This window comes from Sus scrofa, chromosome 16, assembly GCF_054392235.1.
Source record: "Sus scrofa isolate SSC_HxYL_T2T_F1_AM1 chromosome 16, Sscrofa_HxYL_maternal_Yorkshire_Landrace_v2.0, whole genome shotgun sequence".
Classification (NCBI taxonomy): domain Eukaryota; kingdom Metazoa; phylum Chordata; class Mammalia; order Artiodactyla; family Suidae; genus Sus; species Sus scrofa.
The window spans coordinates 78,579,240-78,603,139 of record NC_139398.1 but is presented as its reverse complement, the minus strand read 5'-3'; the positions used below and the strand labels follow the sequence as shown (position 1 = coordinate 78,603,139).

The window sequence follows — 23,900 nt, the reverse complement described above, 5'->3', positions numbered from 1 at the left end:
TCTACATCACAGATGCAGTTTATAGCTATCAGAATCTGAACTCTGGAGGAATTAGTTATAAAAATCCTAACAATCATTTAGGACTGGAGAGTGTTGCATATTCTTGAAGCCCCACCGTGCACACAGATGTAATTAGGGTCTGAGACGTCTCATGATAAAGACAATTGTTAACCTGGCATTTCCACATTTACCTCACTCTAGGAATCCATTCGCACTCCATGTGTTGCACTTTTGCAAAATGCCTATACGTGATGGTGTCAGTGAAACAGTGTCTGGCTAGAATACAAGCTTCTGGGGGTTGGGCAGGGACTTCATTGGTCTTGTTCCTCTCTGAATTCCCAGTGCCTACAAATACTAGCACATAGTAGGCGCCTGTTCAATTGCAATTGAACATTCATTCACTGTGTCAGAATGTCAGGAGGATAAAAGACAGGCTCTAACTCTTCCTTCCTGTTTACTCTTTTTAGATTAAGTTAGATGCTGCGAAAATCAAACTACCCAGATTGCCTCACGGATCCTACACACCCGCGGGAACGAGGCAGAAGGTCTTCGAGATCTGCGTTTGTGCCAACGGGAGATTATTCCTGTCACAGGCAGGAACTGGTTCCACTTGTCAGATAAACACAAGTGTCTGCCTGTGAGAGACTATCCATAGTGGACACTGTCGCAGCATAAAGGCCTTTTTTGGCTTTAGACCCTGGCTGCCAGCTATTTTTACTATAACACAGAAAGCCTATCAAAGACCTTTTGTGTGTGTGTGTGCGTGGGTGCGTGCGTGTGCGTGTGGGTGGATATAAATATATATAAATATATATATAAATAAATATATATATCCTCTGTATAAAATGAGGTTTCAGTACAAAAGGAACCATGGGTGACCCTGTGATGTCCACTGTCATGTCCATCCCAACCCCACCACGTCCATGACAAAATCAAAATGCTACTTCTGGCCCACTGTTCTCCAGACCCTTCAGAATCACACAGTGTGTTGACATTCACTGAATATTCACCTACCTGTTTGATAGACAGCCTGTCTCCTCCTTTAGTGTCATTACAAGGAAGTGATGGCGGGAATTTGCAAGGCACACCCCAGGGCCAAGACCCTTGTAGTCAAAACAGACACTAGTTTCCTTTTTTAGCTGTAGCGCAGCTAGCCAACTTCTCTCTCTTTGGGGTAGGGATGGGGCAGTGCCCGAGAAGTCAGCCATAGGAACTCAAATGATTCTTCTCCTTTTTTGCAGCCAAATGCCCTGGGACTTTTGTAGTTGGATAAATTAGAAGGATGAATTTTAGCAAAGTTTGAACTGCCACCCAACTGCTTCTAGCTTACTTCCTTCCAACTCACATATCCCACAGTCAAAATAGGAGCTGTAAATCAGCACAAGATAGGATAACAGCTGCTCCTAAGTCGGCTGAAAGCTAGTCAATGGCCTGACAGATAAAGAATAAATAGGCAATATGTCTCTGTTTAGAGGGGGGGATGGCTCAAAATCTGTTACGTCCTCACTTTGGACTTGGTCCAATAGACTCCTACCCAAAATAATCAGGCCAATCAGAATCCTTGAGTAGAACCGCTACTCCAGAGAGAAGCTATTCCGAGGTGGAAATCAAAGAGTGGCAAACAGAACCACATCATTTTTAAGCACGTTTTCTGGGCTTGGTAGGTCTTTTAGAAACATGACTTATTTTTAAAGGCATGCACAAACTGTGTCTTCCAGGCTCTTATGTATTTTTTTCAGTATTGGGATATTTGTTTTCTTCAATTTACCATTGTTTTCTCTGAGAATAGTGACCCAAGAATCACAGACCAAAAGGCCCACATGCCCCCAGAAATGCCCCCAGGAAGTTAATCTAGACTGAGTCAAGTGTCTTTATTAGCATCACTGTGTCGCCTGGGGCTCAGCAGTACCCACATTGGCATGTGTAGAAGCAGCTCCCTAATTCCCGCCATCAGCTACCTCTCATCACTCCACTTTCATCATCACGCTCCAGGGTCACCCTGGCCAGCTCTTGTGCTGGGACAGGGGATTACATCATCTCTGTTCAAAGAGGGGGAAATGTGCCTATGCCTTAAGTCAATGCACTCAGCAAGGAGAAGCACATCCTATTTATCTTGTTGTCACCTGTAGTTTATTTTGAATGATTGGAGGGGAAGGGTTTAATAATGATGGGGCATCTTAAAGCTGGTAGACCAGGTGGCTGACAGATGTGGACCCTTAAGGAACCCACATCTAGGAATCGAAGACACAACTGGCCTAGACAGTCTCGGATGCCATACGCTAAGCAGCGGCCCCACAATCCTAAATGAAGTCATATTGGTGGCCTGAATGGCCTTTGTTTTTTTTCCTCAACAAGGTTCTACTTTTTCTTACTTCACAAGCAGAGGGGAGATTTGCCATAGGAAATGAACAAGAGGCTTGGTATTTTTGAGATGACACTCAAGAATCAGGCGGAGGTTTGCACACATTGGATGGAAAAGCAAGCTGTATGTTTACTTAGTCACTTAGTGATGGAGGGAGGGGGAATGGTTCTCACCTGACCAGGAGCCCTGCTGTCTCCCAGACCCCTGGCTCCCTCCAGTCACTCTTGCTCAGTCTCCCTGTAAAATAATTGAGCTGTTCAAGGGTGAGACTGTTAAGATTTCTTCATTTGCAGCACTAGGGTCTAAAAAGGAAAACTGTAAAAATATATCCAATTGCTCTGGATCACTACTACTTCTATCCTGCAGGATCACACTGCCAGAATCTGCACATACCACACCCAGGGTTTTTCCAAGCCAGGAAAGGCCCCCCCTGCCCTGTCAACCGGGAGCATTTACCCACTATCATTCCCATCACTGGTAGTAGCTATGACATCCTTGGTGGATAAAACTGAAGACAAGGGTTTGTTTGTTTGTTGTGTTTTGTTTTGTTTTGAAGCAGACAGACCATCTTTGCACTTAGTCATGTCAAGTACATATCCTCTGGATAACAAAGAAATGGAAAGTTCCCTAAAACTCTTTCATAGAATTTTGTTCTAATTATTATACAAAAGTTTGAGATCAGCACCTGGGGAGTTTTATGCCAATAAAAAAAGACTTGTGTGATCCCACTCGCAAAATTTAATTCTATAGGTAATCAGATCACAAACAGAATAAAAAGAATGCTAGCAACCAAGAAGAGAAATCAAGCACCTGTGTGGACAGACATGATGAAAAAATTCTGATTTTCATTTGTGCTTAAGTAACCACACTATCCCAGGTAATGAGCAGGATGTTTGACATGGGTTAATTATATATTTCTGTTCAGACTTTAGATTTCAGTAAGTGCATATTAAGTCTTTCAATGTACATTTTTTTTTCCCCAATTCTTCCAACTAGAGTATCTGTCCATGGTCATGAGAAAACATTTTACCTGAATTCTGGGGGAAGAAATCCCTTTTACATTAAAATCTGCTAACTTTTAATTTTAAAAAATGAGATTCTTTCTAATCTTTCTATATAATATCTTCTAGACAATCACATCTTTCAGTATATTAAGCAGTGGGCAGCATAAGAGAGTCCAAATGAATTTTCTATATTCTAGAAGTTTTAGTACATTCCTACTCTTTGGGAAAGTTTTATAAATTAAAAGTTGATCTCCAAATAAGTTTAGCCCTTATTGGATTATTCAATAGCATTCTATTGGATATCTGCTCAATAGTTTGTAAAACTCACTCTTAAGAAACTACCAGAGTATGGTGGAGATTTCCAAAAGCCCTTACAGTGGCATCTGACTGGAAACTTGCCATGCAGCTTTATATTTCTGTTACCCAAGGGACAGATCCTGTAAACTTGAATTGGCTTGTGATTTCCTTTAGTTTTCTCTTGCATGATTTTCACTGTATATCCAGCACCATAGACCAAAGATTGCTTTAGGCTTGACTCTAGAGCAGGGACCAGAAAACTCTTCCTTAAACCAAATGGAACTCATCACCTGTTTTTATAAATGAAGTTTTAACACAGCCACATCCATTCATTTCCATGTCATATATGGCTGATTGCATACTGTGCCAGCAAGGCTGAGTATCTGTGCCAGAGACCTCTTGGCCCACGAAACATAAAATAGGTACTAGTTGGTCCTTTACAGAAAAAAAAAAAAAAGTTTGCTGACCCCTGACACAGAGGTCATTTGTAGTCTCATTTGTATTGGACCTAGCAGGAGAGAAAGCAGACAGCAGCCTAGGTAATCCTACATTCCATGTGTGCTTGGCAATATAAACACATGGTTAGAAGATGGTCTGACTTACAGTTTGGTGTAGAAGAGATCCACTCGTCTAAGAAACATAGGCTCATAGGATTCTCAGAAACAGGAAGGATGGAATTAGGGAAATGTTTAGTGGAAGACGAAAGCTATGATCCACAAAAGGTTTTCTTTAGGACTCCTAATACATAGGTGGTTCCTCCAGTCAGCGTCACTGTGTGACAAGAGGTGAAGCAAGGATCCTTTGATTTAAATTTATAACCTCTTTCCTGAAGAGACTATTTCTGGAAACTCTACCTAGAGGTTTCCATCCCATCTTCCCATATTCCAGAAAGATGCCCATTCCATGGTCTTGCAAAGAATAGTTTTGACTTATCTTCTTGGCATCCATCCCTTGGGTTACCCACACCTCCAGTGACCTTGCTTTCCTACGACCACATCAGGCCTAAAGGGTTGGTGGGACCAAGAAATAATTAGAAATATTTGAAGAAACATCTTAAACTATGAAAGAAGAAAAAACATAAAAGAATTCTTTCATGAAACTGTTGTTGGGCGTGGAGGGGGAGAATCAGAATCTGGCACTTTGATGTTGTTGCCAAGGACCTAGGTCTTTGTTCTTTAGCGTAGTAGGAGTACCCAAAAAAAAAACTCAATTTTGAGCTCCACCACCTCTGCCTCTGTGTGGTCAGGCAGGTTTCTACCAGAGACTTGTCTCTTCAGTCAGCATCTCTATTGCTAATCCAGAGCTTTATACTCATATTCAGTAGGGTTAAAACAGCATCAGTTATGAATGATTCTTTGTAAGTATGAATATTCCTTTTTTTGGTTTTTTTTTGTTGTTTTTTTTTTAATAAAAATACCCACAATGTCAGTTAAAGGAGTCCTCCAGCATTTCCTCTAGATTCGACTAAAAGAGGATTAAATTCCCCTTCACAGGAGCAGCTACATGAGAATATCTTGCTTTTGTTTATTTTAGGCAAAAGGGAGTGTGGTGTCTGGATCAAGGAGGTACACAGATCCATTTAACCAACTGATCCTTATTTTTAAGGCTCTCTGCAAGGTGAAACTCTCACTTACGTACATTGTAAACAAGACCGTGTCCTCTCTTTCCCTTGCTCCAGGAAATCTCAGGCACAAAGAGGCTAAGGAAGCAGTTCCTAGAATGATACATTTGCATAGTGCACCCCATAGCAGGTGGGGGGAAAAAGTCATAATAAAAGAAACAACCTTAGAAAACAGGCCTTTTATCTCAAAGATAAAAATGTCTCTCTTTGGGTCTTTCATCACTTTCTCCTCCGTAGAAGGCTCCCCCAGTTCCAGCATATTTCCATTAAAATAGTCAAAGCCACTGCACTGGGATGTCAGATACATCTCTTTCTTTGTGGTAATCAGAATTTAAAATTATACAGTTGCCTCTGAATTTCTCATTCACAAAGCTAAACCGCTGATAAGAGATAAAGCACTCTGAAGCCTGCTGCTTCAGCCAGCAGAGCACACCACTCGCATTGGCACTTTCAAAAGCAATGTGATTTCTACAGTTCTTAAAAGCTTTCTTCATAATAGAGTCCTTGAAATTTCTCAAGGCAAGTCTGAATGGCCAAGGAAAAATAGTTATTTGTGGGAGGTCCTCATTTTGAGTATTGTTAGAGCACAAGGATAAAAGAAAACATCCCATTTGGGGTGGCCCATGCTCTGTGGGCTACTTTCTTTGGTTTTATCCCACCACCTTCCTTTTATAGATACTGACAGAGTAGAAAGTGAGCATCTTCCCTTGGGACAAAAAAAAAAGGGAGAGAGAGAGCAGCTCAACAGGATGTAACAGTAGATGTGATATCATAACAGCATTAATGATTTTATCAAATCCATCAGTAAACAGTCTCAAACATACCAACAGCAATGCTTAACTTCTGCCCAACAAATGGTGATATCAATTCCACTTCCATCAGCTTAGCAAATGAACAGAGGAAAAGTTGCTGTACGCAAGAAGTACTTACAATCCAGCAGCTGCAATGGGAAACCAGAATAGTGTTCCAAAACGCCACATGCCTTAGGCATGTGGACACCCTTATCAGGGAAAGAGAAGATTCTGCTTCATTGCTGAACATTAGCTAAGGTCAGATCAATTAAACAAGCAGGAAGTTCCCTTCTTGGGGAGAAGAGAAAAGGAAACCTCTATCTTACCTAAAATCTACTCTGCACTCCTAAACTGGTCTAGTAGTTTCCCTTCTTCCAGTGTCTTTGCAGCTACTTCTACATTTTGAGTTATTCTGGTGACATCAGAGAGAGCTCCGATTTCATCAATTCCAAGCCAATCTATTGGATTACACAGGAACAGTATAGCAAAGGGTTGTCTGAGGGCAGGACAATGCTATTTGTTGACAAAGAGAACACTGATGCTTTTTTAGCTCCCTATTTATGTAATGCATGAGGTCCTAACATTTGGGGGGTCATAAGTTCTCTGGAGAATCTGAGAAAAATTTTGAACCTTCTCCCCCAAAAGAATCACACCCACAAAATCTGGCATACATTCAAAGAGGTCTCTTTGGACCCAGAGCCTGCTCTAAGATGTGGTAAGAGTGGGATTCTATTTTCCAACTATAAGAATAATTTTTTATTAACTAATATTCATTGAGAACTTACTATGTGCTAGGCACTACGCTAAGTGTTTTATATGCAGTCACTTCTTTCATCTTCAAAGCAAGCCTTTGAGTTAGGTTCCCTTATAGTTCCTATCAACAGATGAGGAAACTGAGATTTAGAAAAGTTAGGAAACTTGCTCCAAGCCACTTGTTAAAAAAGTGCAGAGCTGAAATGTGGGTCTAAGTCCAAACCGCTCTGCTGTGAAGTTGCCAACATGCTAAGCTATTTTTTGAGCTGTTAAGAAGTGTCTCCTACCAGTTTCTAGACGATCCTTCTTGGGTGGATGAGGCTGTAAAACTTTGATCTCCCTCCTGTTTGTTGTCTCTCGTCTGTGACAGCATCCTGTACTGAAGTAGAGATACCTGCAGTGAAAATATAGAAGATTTGTCTGAGTAATAGCATCTGGAAGGAAAAAAAAAAAAAAAAAAAGAAGAAGAAGAGATTAGCTTGCTCTGATTCTTGTTAAGTCAGGCTTTTTGTCCTTACAAATTAGAAGATGCCTGGGTTGTCAACCTTACATTTAAGAAAAAAATTTAATTTTCAGTGATCTATAGATGTGGCTCAACAAATCAGTATTTCTGCTCATATGCCTCTCTTTGCCCTATACCTCACTTCAAAAGACAGATGTCTTATTTTAGCTGAGGTCTTTGATACCATTTGGTTATCCTACATCCTGCCTTTAGTTGTGGCAAGAGTCAAGGAAAGAATCAAAGAGAAGGAACAAGATTGCTTTCACCGTCCCTATTTCCCTCCAAAACAAGTAAGAATAGCAGGGACTCAAGTAGCATAAGACATTCAGGATTCAAAGGGGTCCTGGGGTAATGGCTTGAGCCCCATACCCTATACCTTGTCAGTCACCACGAATGGTCCACAACCCTTCCCCTGTGCAGAATTCTTCTCACCAAAGCACTCAGGCCATCGCTACCCATTGATCTGAGTTGAAAATAGGACCCCCTTGCCAATTCTTGTTTCAACAGTGGCACCCTTTAACCTTGAACCTATACACTGGACACTGGTGTCCTAGATTCAGCAAAGAGGTTGGTGGCAACCTCAACGAGAGGGCAGAAGATGAGTGCATCTGAAGTTCCTTATAACTTGGTGGCTTTGGGGCACTTTCATCTTCTAAGCTAATGGATCAAGGTTTGATCTATTCGACTTAAAATACCTAAAATAATTTTGGAGAATCACAGAGCCAGGTAACATGGGAACAGGTTAAACCAGTCTGCCCTTGTGAAGGGCCTGCTGCCTACCTGCACCAACCCAGAGCAGATGGTGGGGTCCGTCCTGCTTTTCTGTGCTTTCTCAATAGCGCATGTCTAAGCCCCTGAATGGCTATGCCCAGAGCTTCTCAATGCTCCTGTCACAGTCAAGCCCAGGACCAACCAGGGTCCTGTCATGCCCCTGTGGCTCAGCTATGCCCTAAATCTTAGCAAAGGGATGAGCTAAAAAGTGTCAAAGACCCTGTCTTAGGGTAAGTCATTCAAGGGTTTTCTTTTACTGGTGGATGTGTCCAAATGGAAAACCAGGGATGAGTACCTTTGAAGCATCTTATGGAACTGAAATAACCAGAGCCAGCAAATCAGGTTCTCTGGTAGAGAGGGAAGACCCTGGCCACACAGAAGGAAGCACTAGCAACCCTGAATTTCAGATGGACACAAAAATAACCTAATTTCTATCCAGTGTTTGGTAAGGGGGGAAACAGTTTTTCATCTGTGAACCACCTCCGCAGGCAAGTTTCTCCCTTTTTAAGGCCACAAGGCAGCAGAAAGATACTTCTTAAGGAGGTCATGATTGAGAAGGAAAAGCTAGAGGACTGTCCGTCATTGAGCTGGCTAAATTATCACTCCCAGAGAAGCCAGATCCTGGTGCTCTTCACAGGAAAGAGAAGGTCATAAAAGTCCCATTTGCTTGGAGATTTTGAAAAAGGAACTCCATTCCTATAAAGCAACTGAGTTCAGCCTTTGGATTCTTTTTTTTTTTTTTTAATTTGGTTCTGTTTGGTTTTTCTCTGGGTTTGGGTGTGATATTAAGAAGAGCTTTTTAGTTTTGTTTTGAATAACATCAATCCTTGCACACTCTATGCAAAAATTTTGTAAGCATTGCAATAATGCTATGGATTACAAGGAACTATTTTAACTTTATTACACTTTCTGTATAAAAAAATTTGTATTTAATATTATTTCAACTGCAGTCTTGTAAAGTATATTAATAAAAATAATGATTGGTAAGAAGGAAAGCACCCTTGTCCACTTCTTCAGGGAATTCCACCCTCACATTTGATAAATCAGTTACTCCTGTTGACTCTGCCACAGAAAAAAATTTTTGGATTATCTTCTCTTCTGCATCTCTTTGATCCGTAGCCTAAGATGTTAGTTAAGCCACAGTGGTCTTTAGGAAGAGATTCATGCAGGCTGCTTTATAAAAGAGGGCTTATTATCAGGAAATACGTGGCGTGGAACTGGGGAGACCCCAGGACCTGGAGGTCAAGGGAATAATCACCCACCACTGCTCTCCTAAAGACCTGCAGAAGCTGTTTTTGCCAGAGTTTACCATTTTCCTCTCTAAATCAGTGAGGAAGCCAGTCTGCTTCGTCTCTATGAGGTAAAACATTTTTAGTCAGGCTGCTTCAGCATTCCTGGCCAGCCTATGGATGAGCCACCATTAAGCCAACTGTCTATCCCTGGTCCAGTATTCATCCTCTTCTGAAGAATGCCTTAACCCTGATCCCCTAGATGGGGACAGTTTATGAGAGAAAGGTATCGTGGTAGAACACGCCACAGTCAATCCTTTATTGTGAGCCCCTCACTTCTCCTGGCCTTCGACAATGCCAAGTTTTTGCACATACTATTCCATCCACCTAGAATGCCCTTCCATGTAGCACCACCTTGTCACAGGTTATCATCCCTCAGGATCCCATTCCCATAGCATCTTTTCTCTGTAGCCCTTATCGTTCTTCCTTGAACCCCTACCAACCCGATAATTTGTTCTGACTTCTTTTCTAATCCTACATTGGCCTATGATTCACCTGTTTACGTAACAGCCTGGGATCTTAGAATGCTTCTATTCATTTTTAGCATTTGTAAAGGAATAATGACATATCTGAACAGATTCTCATAATTATATTGTAAGGCAGTGAGGTTATTTCTTTGTCTAGGAAAATCTAAGACTAGTTTACCTATCCAATACATGACAGAAGCCGTGTGCAGTCCCAACTACCCTTTCCTTGTAGGCTACATCCTGTCAAATTTACCTTCTAACTGCAAATGACACAAGCAACATTACAGAATCCTCAAAAGGTAAAAGGTTATAATAAAAGTTTTATTCATAGGCAAGGTGAAACTTTGAAAATGCAGTAATTTTATTACCTGGTTTCCCTTTGGGGGGAAAACTTACAAAAAAAAAAAAAAAAAAAAAAACAAAAAACCTACATCAAAAAAAATGAAATCAGAGAAATCACCATTCACATGACCTGACGCATTTGTGAACAGCATATTATAGCACAAATGAAATGATAAACACTCATGAGAGGCAAAGGCTGTTGCTGATGAGTCAAACTAACTGACATCATTGTTGATGCAGAATTAGAAAGCAGATGAAATACCAGGTAGCTACAAAAAGTTCTATTTGTTTTCTTCCCTGGGAGGAATTTTTTTAAGTGGCCAATAGGAATAAATTAGCAACTTTTACATTTCTTCCAACTTGACTCCTTTTAAAAAGATGTAATGGAGTTCCTGTTGTGGCTCAGTAGTAACAAAACCAACAAGGATTCAGGAAGATGCAGGTTCAATCCCTGGCCTCACTCAGTGGTTTAAGGATCTGGCATTGCCCTGAGCTGTGGTGTAAGTCACAGATGCAGCTCATATCTGGTGTTGCTGTGGCTCTGGTGTAGGCCAGCAGCTGTAGCTCTGATTTGACTCCTAGCCTGGGAACCTCCAAATGCCACGAAATACGGTGAAGCCCTAAAATGCAAAAAAAAAAAAAAAAAAAAAGTAAAAACTCTGTAGTTCAATTAGCAACCAAGGCCCACTTCATCAGAGGAAAAGATCCCAGGATAAAGATGTGAGGAATGGGGGTGAGAGTGCAGAGAAATAAACCATTTCAGAAAGAACTTGTGAACAGCAAGTATGAATAAGCTTCTCCAGTGAGGTCTAATGGCAGGTTGGTTTTAGTTTGTGAATGCCAAATTTTAAGAATCTTCAATAGCACTGAACACTTGCCCTTGAGAATCAATTTAGAGTCCCCAGCGAAGACCCTAATGACCCATCAATGGAGAGACAGCGGATCACCCCTTGAGACTCACTGGCACAAGTAAATAAACCTAACGATACAATCCTTGTCAGACAGTTCATGGAAACGCCTACTAGAATTTAAAATGGGCATATGAGATGTAAGAATAAAATCTTCCGAACTGTGGGTGGGATATTTTAACAGGAAGTAAGCACTTTGGAAAGTCAAAACTTAAGCGATATTAAATGAAGGAAGAAACTATAAAACCATTTGTTTCAACCTATTAAAAGACCAAGTCAAGAGTTGCATTCAAAAACTTGGTGGGGGAGTTCCTGTCCTGGTTCTGCTGTAAGGAACCTGACTAGTACCTGTGAGGCTGTGGATTTGATCCCTGGCCCTGCTCAGGTGTTGCCATGAGCTGGGGTGTACACTGGCAGCTACAGCTCCGATCCGACCCCTAGCCTGAGAACTTCCACATGCCCCAGGTGTGGCCCTAAAAAAAAGACCAAAAGAAAAAAAAAAACTGGTGGGCAAAAATTACCCTATTAAAAACTTGAATAAAAAGAAAAACAGTAGATCTTTACAGTAGATTTCATGGCAAAAATTGTTAGGAGAGCTGAAGATTAACAATGTATAATGATGAAGATCCTGTCTTGGTGATTATACATAATTAAATTATTATAAAGAACAGGTAAAAAATAAAACCCCAAAACCCAAACTTTGAAATATAAGAATAAGGTTGACAAAAATAACTGAAATGGGCAATTTTTAATTATTCTTTTTTATAATGTACAAATTGGAAAAGCTTAAAAAAAATCATATGTACATAACACACACACATCCACCCCTACACACGGCATCCAAGAAACTTCTCTGTCCTATGATCATACAAAAATAATCTTAAAATGAAAACATTAAAAAAACTTTTCAGGAGTTCCTGTCATGGCTCCGCAATAATGAACCCGGCAAATATCCATGAGGACACAGATTCGATCCCTAGCCTGGCTCAGTGGGTTGGGAGTCTGGCGTTATGGTGAGCTGTGTTGTGGGTCACAGACAGGGCTCAGATCCTGCATTGCTGAGGCTGTGGTGTAGGCTGGCAGCTTCAGCTCGACTTTGAGCCTTAGCCTGGGACATTCCATATGCCATGGCTATGGCCCTAAAAAGCAAAAAAATAAGAAAATAAAGATAAAATTAAAAAATCTTATCAGAAAGTAGTACTGAAAGTAGAAATGGATGATATGTTTTACATTAACATAAAAACTTGAGAATTTCAGATTTGAAAAAAATTCCCTATTCCCTAAATAATGTGTTGTTTGAGAAAGGAACCCAATTTAAAGAATTTAAAACACCACAAATTATGCATTTTGACCACAGCAGTCTTCTGTGATGATGCAAGCATTTAAACTTATTTGAGAAAAATGAATAAAGCATTCAGCTTAAGATTCTAAAATAATCAACAAAAGAACAAAAATCAACAGTAAATGTAAGATGGCATAAATAATTCTAGATTCTACATCTTAAAAAATAGAAAACAAAAATCTAAGACAAAACTATGGATAAATATTGAAAAACATGAGAGCAAGATTGAGACACACATATAAAATTTTAAATGTTATAGCAACATGTTATTTCCTTATAAGAAAAATGGAAAACCTTGATGATGTATAATTTATTAAATTAGCCCAAATTAGCTCAAAGTAAAGTTAGTGCTTGTTTCTTAAATAAAATAGTTTTATTTAGAAAATTCTATTCAAGATATACTTTTCTAATATTAATTTACTCACATATTTTATATATAATGCACATGTACATATTTATTCATAAGGAAAATCTATCATGACATCTGCTATGCTAAAAATTGTAAAAAAATTTTGAAAGAGATAAATATAAAATGAAGAGAATGACGCTTAGACTAAAGTTGATAAAGATTTTGTCTTCCTTAGAGTTAATTTATACATTTAACAAAATTCCAACAGAAATTTTCTGGGAAGTAAATAAAATAATTCTAAATTATTAGAAACAATTTTTTAAATCAAGGAATTTTCCATACAAAAAGCCACCTAAAGGATGCCAAGCTAACAGACTATTTAAAAGCACAAAATAGCAATAAAGATGATAGCAATGTTTCAAAAACACAAATACAGATCAAATGCACTTGGCATTATTTCCCTTCCAAGAAAACACCCTCTCCTTTGTCTGACTTACCCCCTCCTCACTCTCTAAGATCTGGTTCACACATCTTTTCTCTCAGACCATTTCTCTGACTTGCTGTCTGGATGGACCAAGCAGCGCTTTCTCTGGTCTCTCAGGGAACCCTGAACATACCTCTCTAGCAACTTATGTTGCACGGAAGCAACCTATAAATTCTTCTGCTCATGCTAGTAGAATTTGGGCTCAAGAACAAAAGCACAGCTTCTTCATCACTTCACCACCTAGGCCCAGCCAAGGGCCAGGGACCCAAATAGAAATGGATGAACAGAATAGAAAACCCAGAAACAGACTCATGAGAATTTAAGAATGTGTCTTCCATCAGTGCATCATTTCAGTCTACCACTGATTCTTAAGCCCTCCCAAAATGGACAGCAGGAAAAAGATGGTGATATCCGCACTCATTCAGCTCATGGGTGGGCAATCTTGACAAGGAAACCAACAGCTGCAGATATGAAATAAGCAATAATGAGCTTATTTAATAAGCTCATTATAATAATAATAGTAATGAGTACATGGTGCCAGGGAGGCAGGTGGCTGGAATGCCCTTGCAAACCAATAGAAAAGCTACTGATTTTTTGATCATTACTTGGAAAACTGATCAGTAACTTTTTGGTGAAGGTAGGAAGGGGAAGCTTCATATTTCTACCTTAAAATACCTCCAGTGAGTCAGAGTTAAATATCTTTGTCCATCTGTATCTATTCAGCGTGTGTCTCTTGTAAATGACTAACACATACCCCTTGCCCTTGGATATCTCAAGAGGCTAGTGAAGTGGACAGAGATCCAAAAAGGCCAATTACAGCATAATGCGGAAGAGCTGTGGGAAATATTAAAAAAAAAAATAGGAAATTGACCAGCAACCTATCTATGATTTGAGGAAAACTGACAAAAGTAATCACCAAGGGGAAAAATAACATAGGCAGTTCTCTAGGTTCTTGCTTCCCCTACACTATACCACACCACACACAGATAACTCTTTCAAAAAGAGTAAAATAATAGCAGTAAATAAGAGAAATGGCAGGAGTTCCCACTGTGGCTCAGAGGTAAAGAACCTGACTAGTATCCACGTGTGTGCAATTCCTGGCCTTGCTCAGTGGGTTAAGGATTGGCATTGCTGTGGCTGGGGTGTAGGCCAGCAGCTGCAGCTCCAATTTGATCCCTAGTCTGGGAACTTCCAAATGCCAAAGGTGAGGCCCTAAAAAGCAAAAAAATCCCAGAAAAATGGCAAAAAAAAAAGTGCTTTTAGGAACTCAAGCAAATTAATAAGAAAACCATTAAAGCATCACTAAGTAAATAAATAGTAAGCATTCAATCCACACAAACAAAAACATGCATCCTTTCATCGTTTCTAAGTCAGTGGATGATGTAATGGAGAATAGTCACTTTTCAAGAAAAACAAGAGTTTTCCTCCCTTTCCTATGAGAAAGGAAAGGTGAGCTAATGCACATCCATACACTAGTGCAGTGAACACTGGTGTATGTGTTCAAAAGTAACCGGCTAATATTTTTAAAGAGTCATAAAATGTTCATACCCTTTGACACAGCTCTTCCATCTTCAAAATTCATTCTAGCAACAATATTTAAATAGGAAAAAGTGGCTATCCAAAGTGATAAACATTGAAGTAGGATTTAAAGATGGGAAAAATTAGCAGCACTACCTGACCAATTGAAAGGGAAGGCTAATTAGGTCATGGTTAGTTCAACTTTATGGAATATTATGCTGTCTTTAAAAAGGGTTGTGAGGATTTTAATAGAGTAAGGCAAAATATAATGCTGAGTGTGTGAAATGATGTGCAGACCTGAATCAAGACTTATATGGAAACTGAATGAAGCAAGCTGATTTATTTCGATGGTGGTATTGAGGTACATTTTTCTTATTATCATTCTTGAGTTTAAGTTTGTATAATAAACCTTTTTTCAAAAAAAACTAGTACCTGCTCTTTTTCTATATAAAAGACTTAATAACACATACTTTGACTCCATAAATAATCTCTAAGGAAACTGTATAGACCCAAAATTGTTTACTATAGTGTTTTTTGTTTTGTTTTGTTTTTAATTTTGGAAATTGTCTTTTCCCCATAATAGGGGCAGTTGGTAAATAAACCATGGCACAATCAATGCAATATTATAAACATTAAAATAATTTTGGAAACCATAGGACAACGTCACATTTAAAATAAGTCAAAAAGGAGTTCCCATCGTAGTTCAGCAAAAACGAATCTGACTAGGATCCATGAGGATGCAGGTTTGATCCCTGGTCTCACTCAGTGGCTTAAGGATCCCACATTGCCATGAGCTATGGTGTAGGTTGAAGACATGGCTCGGATCTCGTGTTGCTGTGGCTGTGGTGTAGGCTGGCAGCTGTAGCTCCAATTCAACTCCTAGCCGGGAAACCTCCATAGGCCACAGGCGCAGCCCTAAAAACACAAAAATAAGTAAATTAAATAAGTCAAAAAGACTTACAATTCCATGAAAGCTCGTTGCAGCTGTACGAAAAAAATATAAATGTATTGTTAAGGATGAAAAGGAAGGACTGATCATTTTAAGTTATGTTATTAAGGCACTATAAGTATGGTTGCCTATTTCTGTTTTCCTAAACTTTCTTAAGTATAGTGACTTTGTGATCACTAATTTTGGCAAATGAAGTCACTGCCAAGCTTAGTCCCCAAAAAATGTTAATTTTCAATTTTAAGTCCATTTATTGCAGTCTACCAAAGGGTCAAATTTGAAAAGACCTCTGAACACAGAGAATACCCAGGGATTGAAGGTGGTCTCTCCATCCATTTCACAGAAGAATGAGGTCTTTGAAAATGTCCTTCTGGTCCCTGTGATGGTTACAAAGCTCTACTTCAGGTTTAACATCAAAGAAGAGACCACACATCTAAGCTCTCTTTGGGCACCAGGGTTGTAAGAATTTGCCCACCCTACTGGACTTCAAGGAAGGACCAGGTGAGGAAGGCCCCAACCCTCCACCCTTTTAAGAGACCTGGAGAACTCAAAGAAAACTTTTACCACAACTTGGAATTTGACAGTAAGAATTGATGTAGTCCAGCCTTGGACACTCTTTCTAATCAAAGGTATCTGCATTTACTCTCATCCCTCAAACTTCCTCAATTTCTTCCCACCTCCACACTCTAGGTTCTGTCAAGTTAGACCTTTTATTCTCTAATTTTGAGTGGTTTCATACATCTGGAATCCATTTCTCCCATGATTTCTAGGCTTCATACTCCACTTCCCTCAGCTCCCATGATACTATAATTCATGATTCCTCCTTCAACATCTGACATCTTCTCTCTAGCAAAGACGCCAAAATCCACCAAGGTCCTTAGAACCGAAAAATTAATCCCTTCTCCAGTACTAGACAGTTACCCCAGGGGTTCTTCTCTACTCTTTAAAAGCTAATTACCAATGAAATATTGTTTTCTGACCCCACTAGTTTATATTCCTTAGTCTTTCCCTCTCTAGCCAAATGAGTATTCTTCAAGAAAATTATGTTCCTTAATAAGAAAAAAGCTTAACATAGATTGATGGGTACAAACACTGAGGAAGGGCATTGGTTTGCTGTCAAATAGGCCTGTGTCTTTGGCCAGTTTCCCTCATCAAGAATGACAGTAAATTCTGATCTCAACAGTCTGCATTCCTAAAACCTCCATCCATCCCCACTCGGAAAAAGAAACGAAAGAAAAGCTTTAGTTTTCTGTAACGTGGTGTGTACACTTTACTCTTTTCTTTGAAAAAAGAAATAGTCCTTCTCTTGAGTCTCTTCCTTTTTTTCCCTGGATCTTGCTACATTTTTCCTACCAGCATATTCAGATCTCCCCTGTAACACATGCAGACCCAAACTGATCTCTGGAGCCTGCCCACCTCAAGAATATTCACCACTTAAATTCCTGAGAACAGTCGATAGTCAATTCTTTAATTTGCCTGTACTCCCCAATCTGTTTCTGGTGCCACGGTCTAATATGATACTGATCTCTAAAAAGGTCACCATGTACCTCCTGGTGTCAAATCAGTAGGTTTTCCAGTCGCTATTTCTCCATTTTGACTCCATCTACTTCTAGTCCACACTCCAACAGTGTGGTAGTGGCTACACAGAGCCATATACCCATCCTAGTTCCTTCCAGAAACACAGGTGGCTCAGGCACCCGGTCTGCCTTCATGACATCCACATGACTCCAGAAATATGAACTTATCAATAAGTAATGCATACAACAAAGCTAAGCACTCACAAATCCTTAGTCTTTGGTTTCCATTCTGGTAAAAATTTGGTGATTTTACCGTATCCCAGCCAGATCTCTGACATGGGCTTCAAAATTTGCATTACTGATTTTATTCCTCTGACAGCTCTGCCAAGACTCTGATAGTTACAAACACATTTCCACAGAGAAACAGAAAGGGCCCACACCCAGCTCCTTCCACCACAATGGTAAGTTTATACCACCAGACAACTTTTCCTCATATCTTCTCCTTGGCACCTTTGACTATATTTCTTCTGTCTCTTTCCCCAGCCCCTGGACATCAATCTTTCTTTCTACAATAAGCACAGCTGGCAAAAAGGCAGGGACCTTTCTTTTATGCTTCTTTTTTTTTTCCTGCCTCTGCCCAATAGGGTCTTCACATGAATTGTCAAAAATCCTTTTAAGCTATCCCACTTAATTGTCACAGTACATTTATAAAATAAGCAGGAAGTGCATTTCATCTTGTTAATGGGGAAAGTGAGTCCCAGAAAGACTTAATGACTATCCAAGTGTATATACCCAGCAGAAGCAGATCTAGATCAGTGCATTTATATTTATTGAGCACCAACTGTGTGAGAGGGGCTTCAAAGCCAAGTGCTATTGTTTCCTGTCTAGCATTAGTTACTTACATGACTGTGACAAGCCTGCCTCCTTTCTCTGTAAAACAAAGGTGTCCATTGATCTCCACTAGTCCTCCTACCTGGTGATTTCACATAGGGCTGCGTAAACTATTCATCATCTGAGCGACCAATTCTGAATGGGACAGAACTAGGTCATCCATTCGCTAGCCAAAGAGTTAATGAGTATGTGCTAAATCCTTGCCATGCTTCAAGCTGTCTGGGGGTTATAATAAACAAGGCAGGCATGGTCTCCATCATCTCAGAGTTTACAATCTAGTAGGAAGGGGCAATGTGAAAATATGCAATGAAATAAACTCCTCCCTGAGTAAGGTGACATCTGAGATGAGACTTGATGAGAAGAAGTCAGGCATGCAAAATAACTAGGAGAAGAGCATTCCAGCAGAGGAAACAGAAAGTTCTTAGAAAAGTGTGGCAGGTCATTATTTTCATTACTTAGAAAGACTGAACATTCAAGTGCTGTGCTTTTCCTCATTTTCTTCTGTGAATTAGACATATGGAATGTAATTATTGTTTTTTACCTGCTGAAAGAGTGTGAATATCATCCTTCCCTCTAAGAAGACAGGTACTAAGGCTGGCTTCTTTAATTGACCATCAAGGACTGTAATGAAAAATACACAGGATATAGGGAGTGTGTCTGAGGCGAACAAGAAGGGCGAGTACAGAGATGTTGTGAGGTTGATAATGAGACAGAAGTTCGAGGTCACTAGTAGCAGACATTTCACACTACACCATTCCAGGGAGGGGCCAAAATTTCCAAAACCAAATTATGTCATACTAAAGATTGAAGCCTGGGTCCCAAGGACCAGAACCAGCACTTCAGCAGAGACTCCTGCGCTTCAACATCCACTTAAGATGATGTATTGAGTTTACATTTTAACACCTGTACTCAATCCAAACACATGCCCAAGTTAAATATAAAAATATAAAAAGTAGTAAGTGGACTCTACAACAGGTTATACAGTGTAATGCAGAAACTGATGAAAATTCAAAGCATGTGAGATTAAAGTTTTGGAGTTTCTAATCTCAGGACCAGCAGGCAGAGGTTACCTGAGAGCAATACACTCACTGCTTAAAAATTGGGAAGAAAGGCTGAAAGAAGAAAAGAAAAGCCTGCAGTTGACAGCTGTCTGCCTAATAGGTAATCAGAAGCTCCCTGCCTACAGCATAAAGAGAAAGCATAAAGATAAGCCTCATTACAAGCACCTGGAATTATCAAAAATTCCCCAAATGTTGCCCTGGGGGAAAAGATTTAGCAAGAATATAAAACCTATTTCTGGACTCAGGGCTTTGGGAGGTCCTAGACAACTCAGATTAAAAAAAATCATTTCAGTCAGAGAAAATCACCACAACAAAAATCTGAAACTAAGAGAGAAAAAATTTGAAACATGAATAAACCAAATACTAAGATGGGCAAGCAATAAGTCAACAATTTTAAAAGTTTGTCCAGATGAACCTAACATTTTAAAATAGTCTGGAAAAGACTTTCATAAAAGCAGTTATCTTCAAAATTAAAACATTCTTAAAATATAAAAACAGATATGAAGCAAAAAAAAGAAAAGACTTCTATGAAAGTGTCGGGTAGAACATTTGGAAATAAAAATTAGTCACTGATTGAAGTAAACAGTTAATGGAAAACTCTGGAATGGATACAGTCAAAAAGAGAATCAGTAAATTTGACATTACTATTAAAGACTTAAGCTAGGGTGCAGCATGAAAAGGAGTAATTCTTGAAGTATTAAGAGAGATGGATGGAGATGGAGGTTGAAAGGGACCAATATATGTCTAATTGGAGTGTCAGAACAATAGAATGTATATTGAAGAAGGAATATTTAAAAAAATATATGTACACTAAGGATTTTCTAGAATAAAAGATAAATAAGATTAATAAATTTTAACATGTACTCAGAATACTGAGCAAGATAAAGAAAATAAACTTATAAAGAGACATTTAAATAAAACTCAGATATCCCATACAAGAGAAAATTTTAAGAACTATCTGAGAAGGGAAAAAAATGTTATAACCCACAAGAAGATAACAATAATCAGTTTGTATGATTTAAAGTTTTGGTAGAAAACAATTATCAGGATAAAATGGTTTACGCAATTAAGCTATCATTAGATATAGATCAAGAGAAAATTAATGTACACATGCTATATACACTATATGTGTATTATGTATATACAAATACATAATATATACATTATGTGTATGCATGCGCGCACACACACACATATGACAGAGATAATGGAAACCTCTAAAAGGCCTCTGTGGAAAAACTACCAAATTATAAACTCAAAGAAGGAGAAAAATTACCATAGGAGAAAAAAGGCATGAAAGTAGGGAAAAAATGAACAAGGAATAGATAATTTCATTACAAAATGGCTATTGGATTCATATCAACATTTCTCTTAACAAAATATAAAAATGAATAGGAAGCTCTTGAGAAGATGTTCAGTATCATTAGTCATTTGGGAAATACAGACCAAAAACCACAATGAGATACCATTCCACACCAAATGAAATGGCTACAGCCAACAGGCAATCCAAGTGTCGGTAAGGAGCTGGAGAAACTGGAACCCTCGCACGTTGCTGATAGGATGGCACCTTGGAAAGCACTTTGTTTATCAAAGTATTAACCACAGAGTTACTGTATGACTGAGTCAGCAGTAGGATCAACCCAAATGTCTATCAACTGACCAATGGAAAAAATTCATGTGGTATGTATTCATGCAATGGAATAGTATTTGGCAGTAAAATGGAATGAACCACTGATATATGCTACAACATGGATGAATGTTGATAAAAATTATGCTAAATTTAAGAAGCAAGACACAAAAAGCCACATACCACATGATTCCATTTATATGAAAAGTCCAGAATAGGCAAATCTGTTAGTAACAGAAGTCAGTCAGTGGTTGACAGGGGTTGGGGGAAAAGTGAATCAAGAGTAATTGCTAATGTATATGGAATTTCTTTTTGGGGTAATTAAAATATTCCAGAATTAGATGATGGTGATGGTTGCACAGCTCTGTGAATGTACGAAATGTATAACCTGTACACTTCAAAAGTGTGAATTTTGTGCTTTGTGATTTCTCTCTCAATAAAATTATTATTAAAAATTTTGAGGGTGGCTGGCTATAGGTAAAACAGTGTCTATGTAGAAATGTATAAATCTTAATGGCATGTAACAGAAGAAAAGAAAGCCAAAAATCTAAATATCTAAGCATCTACCTCAAGAAGTTAAAATAAGAACAGTAAATCGGGGAGTTTCCATTGCGGCACAGCAGAAATGAATCCAACTAGTATCCTTGAGGATGTGGGTTCGACTCCTAGCCTGGCTCAGTGGGTCAGGGATCCAGTGTTGCTGTGGTGAGCTGTAGGTTGCAGATGCGTCTTGATCCTGCACTGCTGTGGCTCTGATTCAACCCCTAGCCTGGGAACTTCCATATGCTGTGGATGCGGCCCTAAAAACAAACAAACAAAAAAAAGGCAAACAGCAATTTAAACTTAAGGAAAAAGGTAAAAACAAAAATAAAGAAGTAGAATGCAAATACAGAGAAAAATCTTAAAAGTTATTTCTTTAAAAAGATTAATAAATTATAATCTCATAAAATTAATTGAGAGAAAACACAAATTAACAATATTTAAAGAAAAAGTAATTACTATAGAGTCTTCAGACATGAAAAACTTCATAAGACGATATTATGAATGACTTTATACCAATAAATTAGACTCTCTGAATGAAAAGAGAAATTCCTCAAAAATGCAATCTACCAAAGCTGACAAAAAGAAATTCTGAAAGAAATTGAATCCATTATTTTAAAACTTCCTACCAAGAAGTCTCAGTGAATTCTTCTAAACTTCTAAGGGAGAAATAACTTCAATATTTTTTAGAACTTTCTAGAAAATATTAGTTATAGGAAGGTATTTCATTCTTTTATGAGGTCAGCACACTATTTTCAATATATAAGAAAGACTGTACAAGAAAAATAATCACAGACCAATCTCTATCATGATATTAGATGCAAAAATTCTTAGCAAAATGTTTATAATTCTATGGCACCATAAGCAATAAAAGATAAATCAGACTTTATCAAAATTTAAAATATTTATGCAAAAGACTCTATCAAGAAAGTAGCAAGACAACCCAAAGAATAAGAAGAAATGTTTATAAGTCATATATCTGACAAGGGCCTAGTATCTAGAATTATAAGGAAAACCTACAGCTCAAAAACAAACCACCAATGTTATTTTTAAGTGGGTTAAACACTTGAATATACATTTCTCCAAGAAAATAATAAAATCACCAATAAGCACATAAAAAGATGCTCAACATTATAGCCATTAAGGATATACAAATTAAAACCGCAATAAAATACCACTGCATACCCACGAAAATGACCATGCTCAAAGAAACAGAAAATGACAAATCTAGCTGGGGAGATCTTGGCACCCTCCTACATGGTTCAAGGGAATGTAAAATGGTACAGCCACTGTCAAAAACAGTTTGGCAGTTCCATATTACCTTAAATATATCCTTACCATATGACTAAGCAATTCCGATCCTAGGTATCTACTAAAAAGAATTAAAGAAGTGTTCAAATAAAAATTGTACCGCAAAAAGTGATAGTATCATTATTCACAATAGCCAAAAGATAGAAACAACATAAGTGCCAATCAAAAATGAATGGAGAAGAAAAATGCAGTAGATGCCAACAATAGAATATTACATAGCCATCAAAAACTTGGATAGAGGAGTTCCCATCATGGCTCAGTGGTTAAGGAATCCGACTAGGAACCATGAGGTTGCGGGTTCGATCCCTGTGCTTGCTCAGTGGGTTAACGATCTGGCGTTGCCGTGAGCTGTGGTGTAGGTTGCAGATGCGGCTTGGATCCCGCGTTGCTGTGGCTCTGGCGTAGGCCGGTGGCTACAGCTCGGATTCGACCCCTAGCCTGGGAACCTCCATATGCCGCGGGAGTGGCCCAAGAAATAGCAAAAACAAACAAACAAACAAAAAAAAAACTTGGATAGATAGTGCTACGTGGATGGACCTTGAAAATGGTATGTTAAATGGAAGAAGCTGGTCACAAAGAAACATACATTTTATGATTTCATTTACATGAAATGTTCAAATAGATTCATATGGCCATAAAGTAGACAATGGTTTTCAAGGAGTGAAAGAGAAGGGGGAATAGAATGTGACTGTTTCATGGGTTCAGGGTTTCCTTCTGGGGTGGTGAAAATGTTCTGAAGCTAGATAGTGGTGATGCTCGCACAACATTGTAAATGCATTAAATGCTGCTAAATTTTATATTTTAAAATGGTATAAATGGTAAAGTTTACATTATATTAAGTGCACCTCAATTTTAAAAAGCAAATTGATTCTAGTGATACATGAAAATGCAAATATCAAGATCAGATGGAGTTAATCCAGGTGTAAAAAAAAGTGCTTTAACAATTAAAAAGAAACCAATGTAACTCACCAAACTAACTTTAAAAAAAAGAGGAGAAAGGGAGAGAGAGAGAAAGCATTTGATTATTCAATAGGTTACAAAAAATAATTTCAAAGTAAATTTTTGATAAAGTTGGTAAGAAAGTTCAGCAAGTTTCCTGGATACATGATTACAAAATAAAAATGAATGTTCTCTATATTAGCAAAAGAAAATTAGAAAATTTAATAGGACGAACTATCCCATTTAACATGATAACAGATCTGGGAAT

The 23,900-nt window shown here is 38.5% G+C and overlaps 1 protein-coding gene and 1 long non-coding RNA gene across 9 annotated transcripts in view; one reads left to right on the top strand and one right to left on the bottom strand.

Moving 5' to 3' along the window:
• The window catches only part of SGCD (sarcoglycan delta), a 1,031,224-nt gene extending 1,026,127 nt beyond the window's left edge, over positions 1 to 5,097 (top strand). For 6 of the 7 annotated variants that reach the window (XM_021076527.2, XM_085001529.1, XM_021076526.2 and 3 more), the window contains one exon: positions 468 to 5,097. In XM_021076527.2, the coding sequence (XP_020932186.1) occupies positions 468 to 641 (174 nt within the window). In that variant the 3' untranslated portion in view covers positions 642 to 5,097. The remainder of the gene's footprint in view (positions 1 to 467) is intronic. The other variant, NM_001144123.1, reaches the window with a different exon arrangement.
• LOC110257242 (uncharacterized) overlaps positions 1 to 23,900 on the bottom strand; it is a 179,266-nt gene that overhangs the window by 29,452 nt on the left and 125,914 nt on the right. For both annotated transcript variants that reach the window (XR_002339602.2, XR_014831022.1), the window contains exon 2: positions 7,116 to 7,222. This is a non-coding gene — a long non-coding RNA (uncharacterized LOC110257242). The remainder of the gene's footprint in view (positions 1 to 7,115; positions 7,223 to 23,900) is intronic.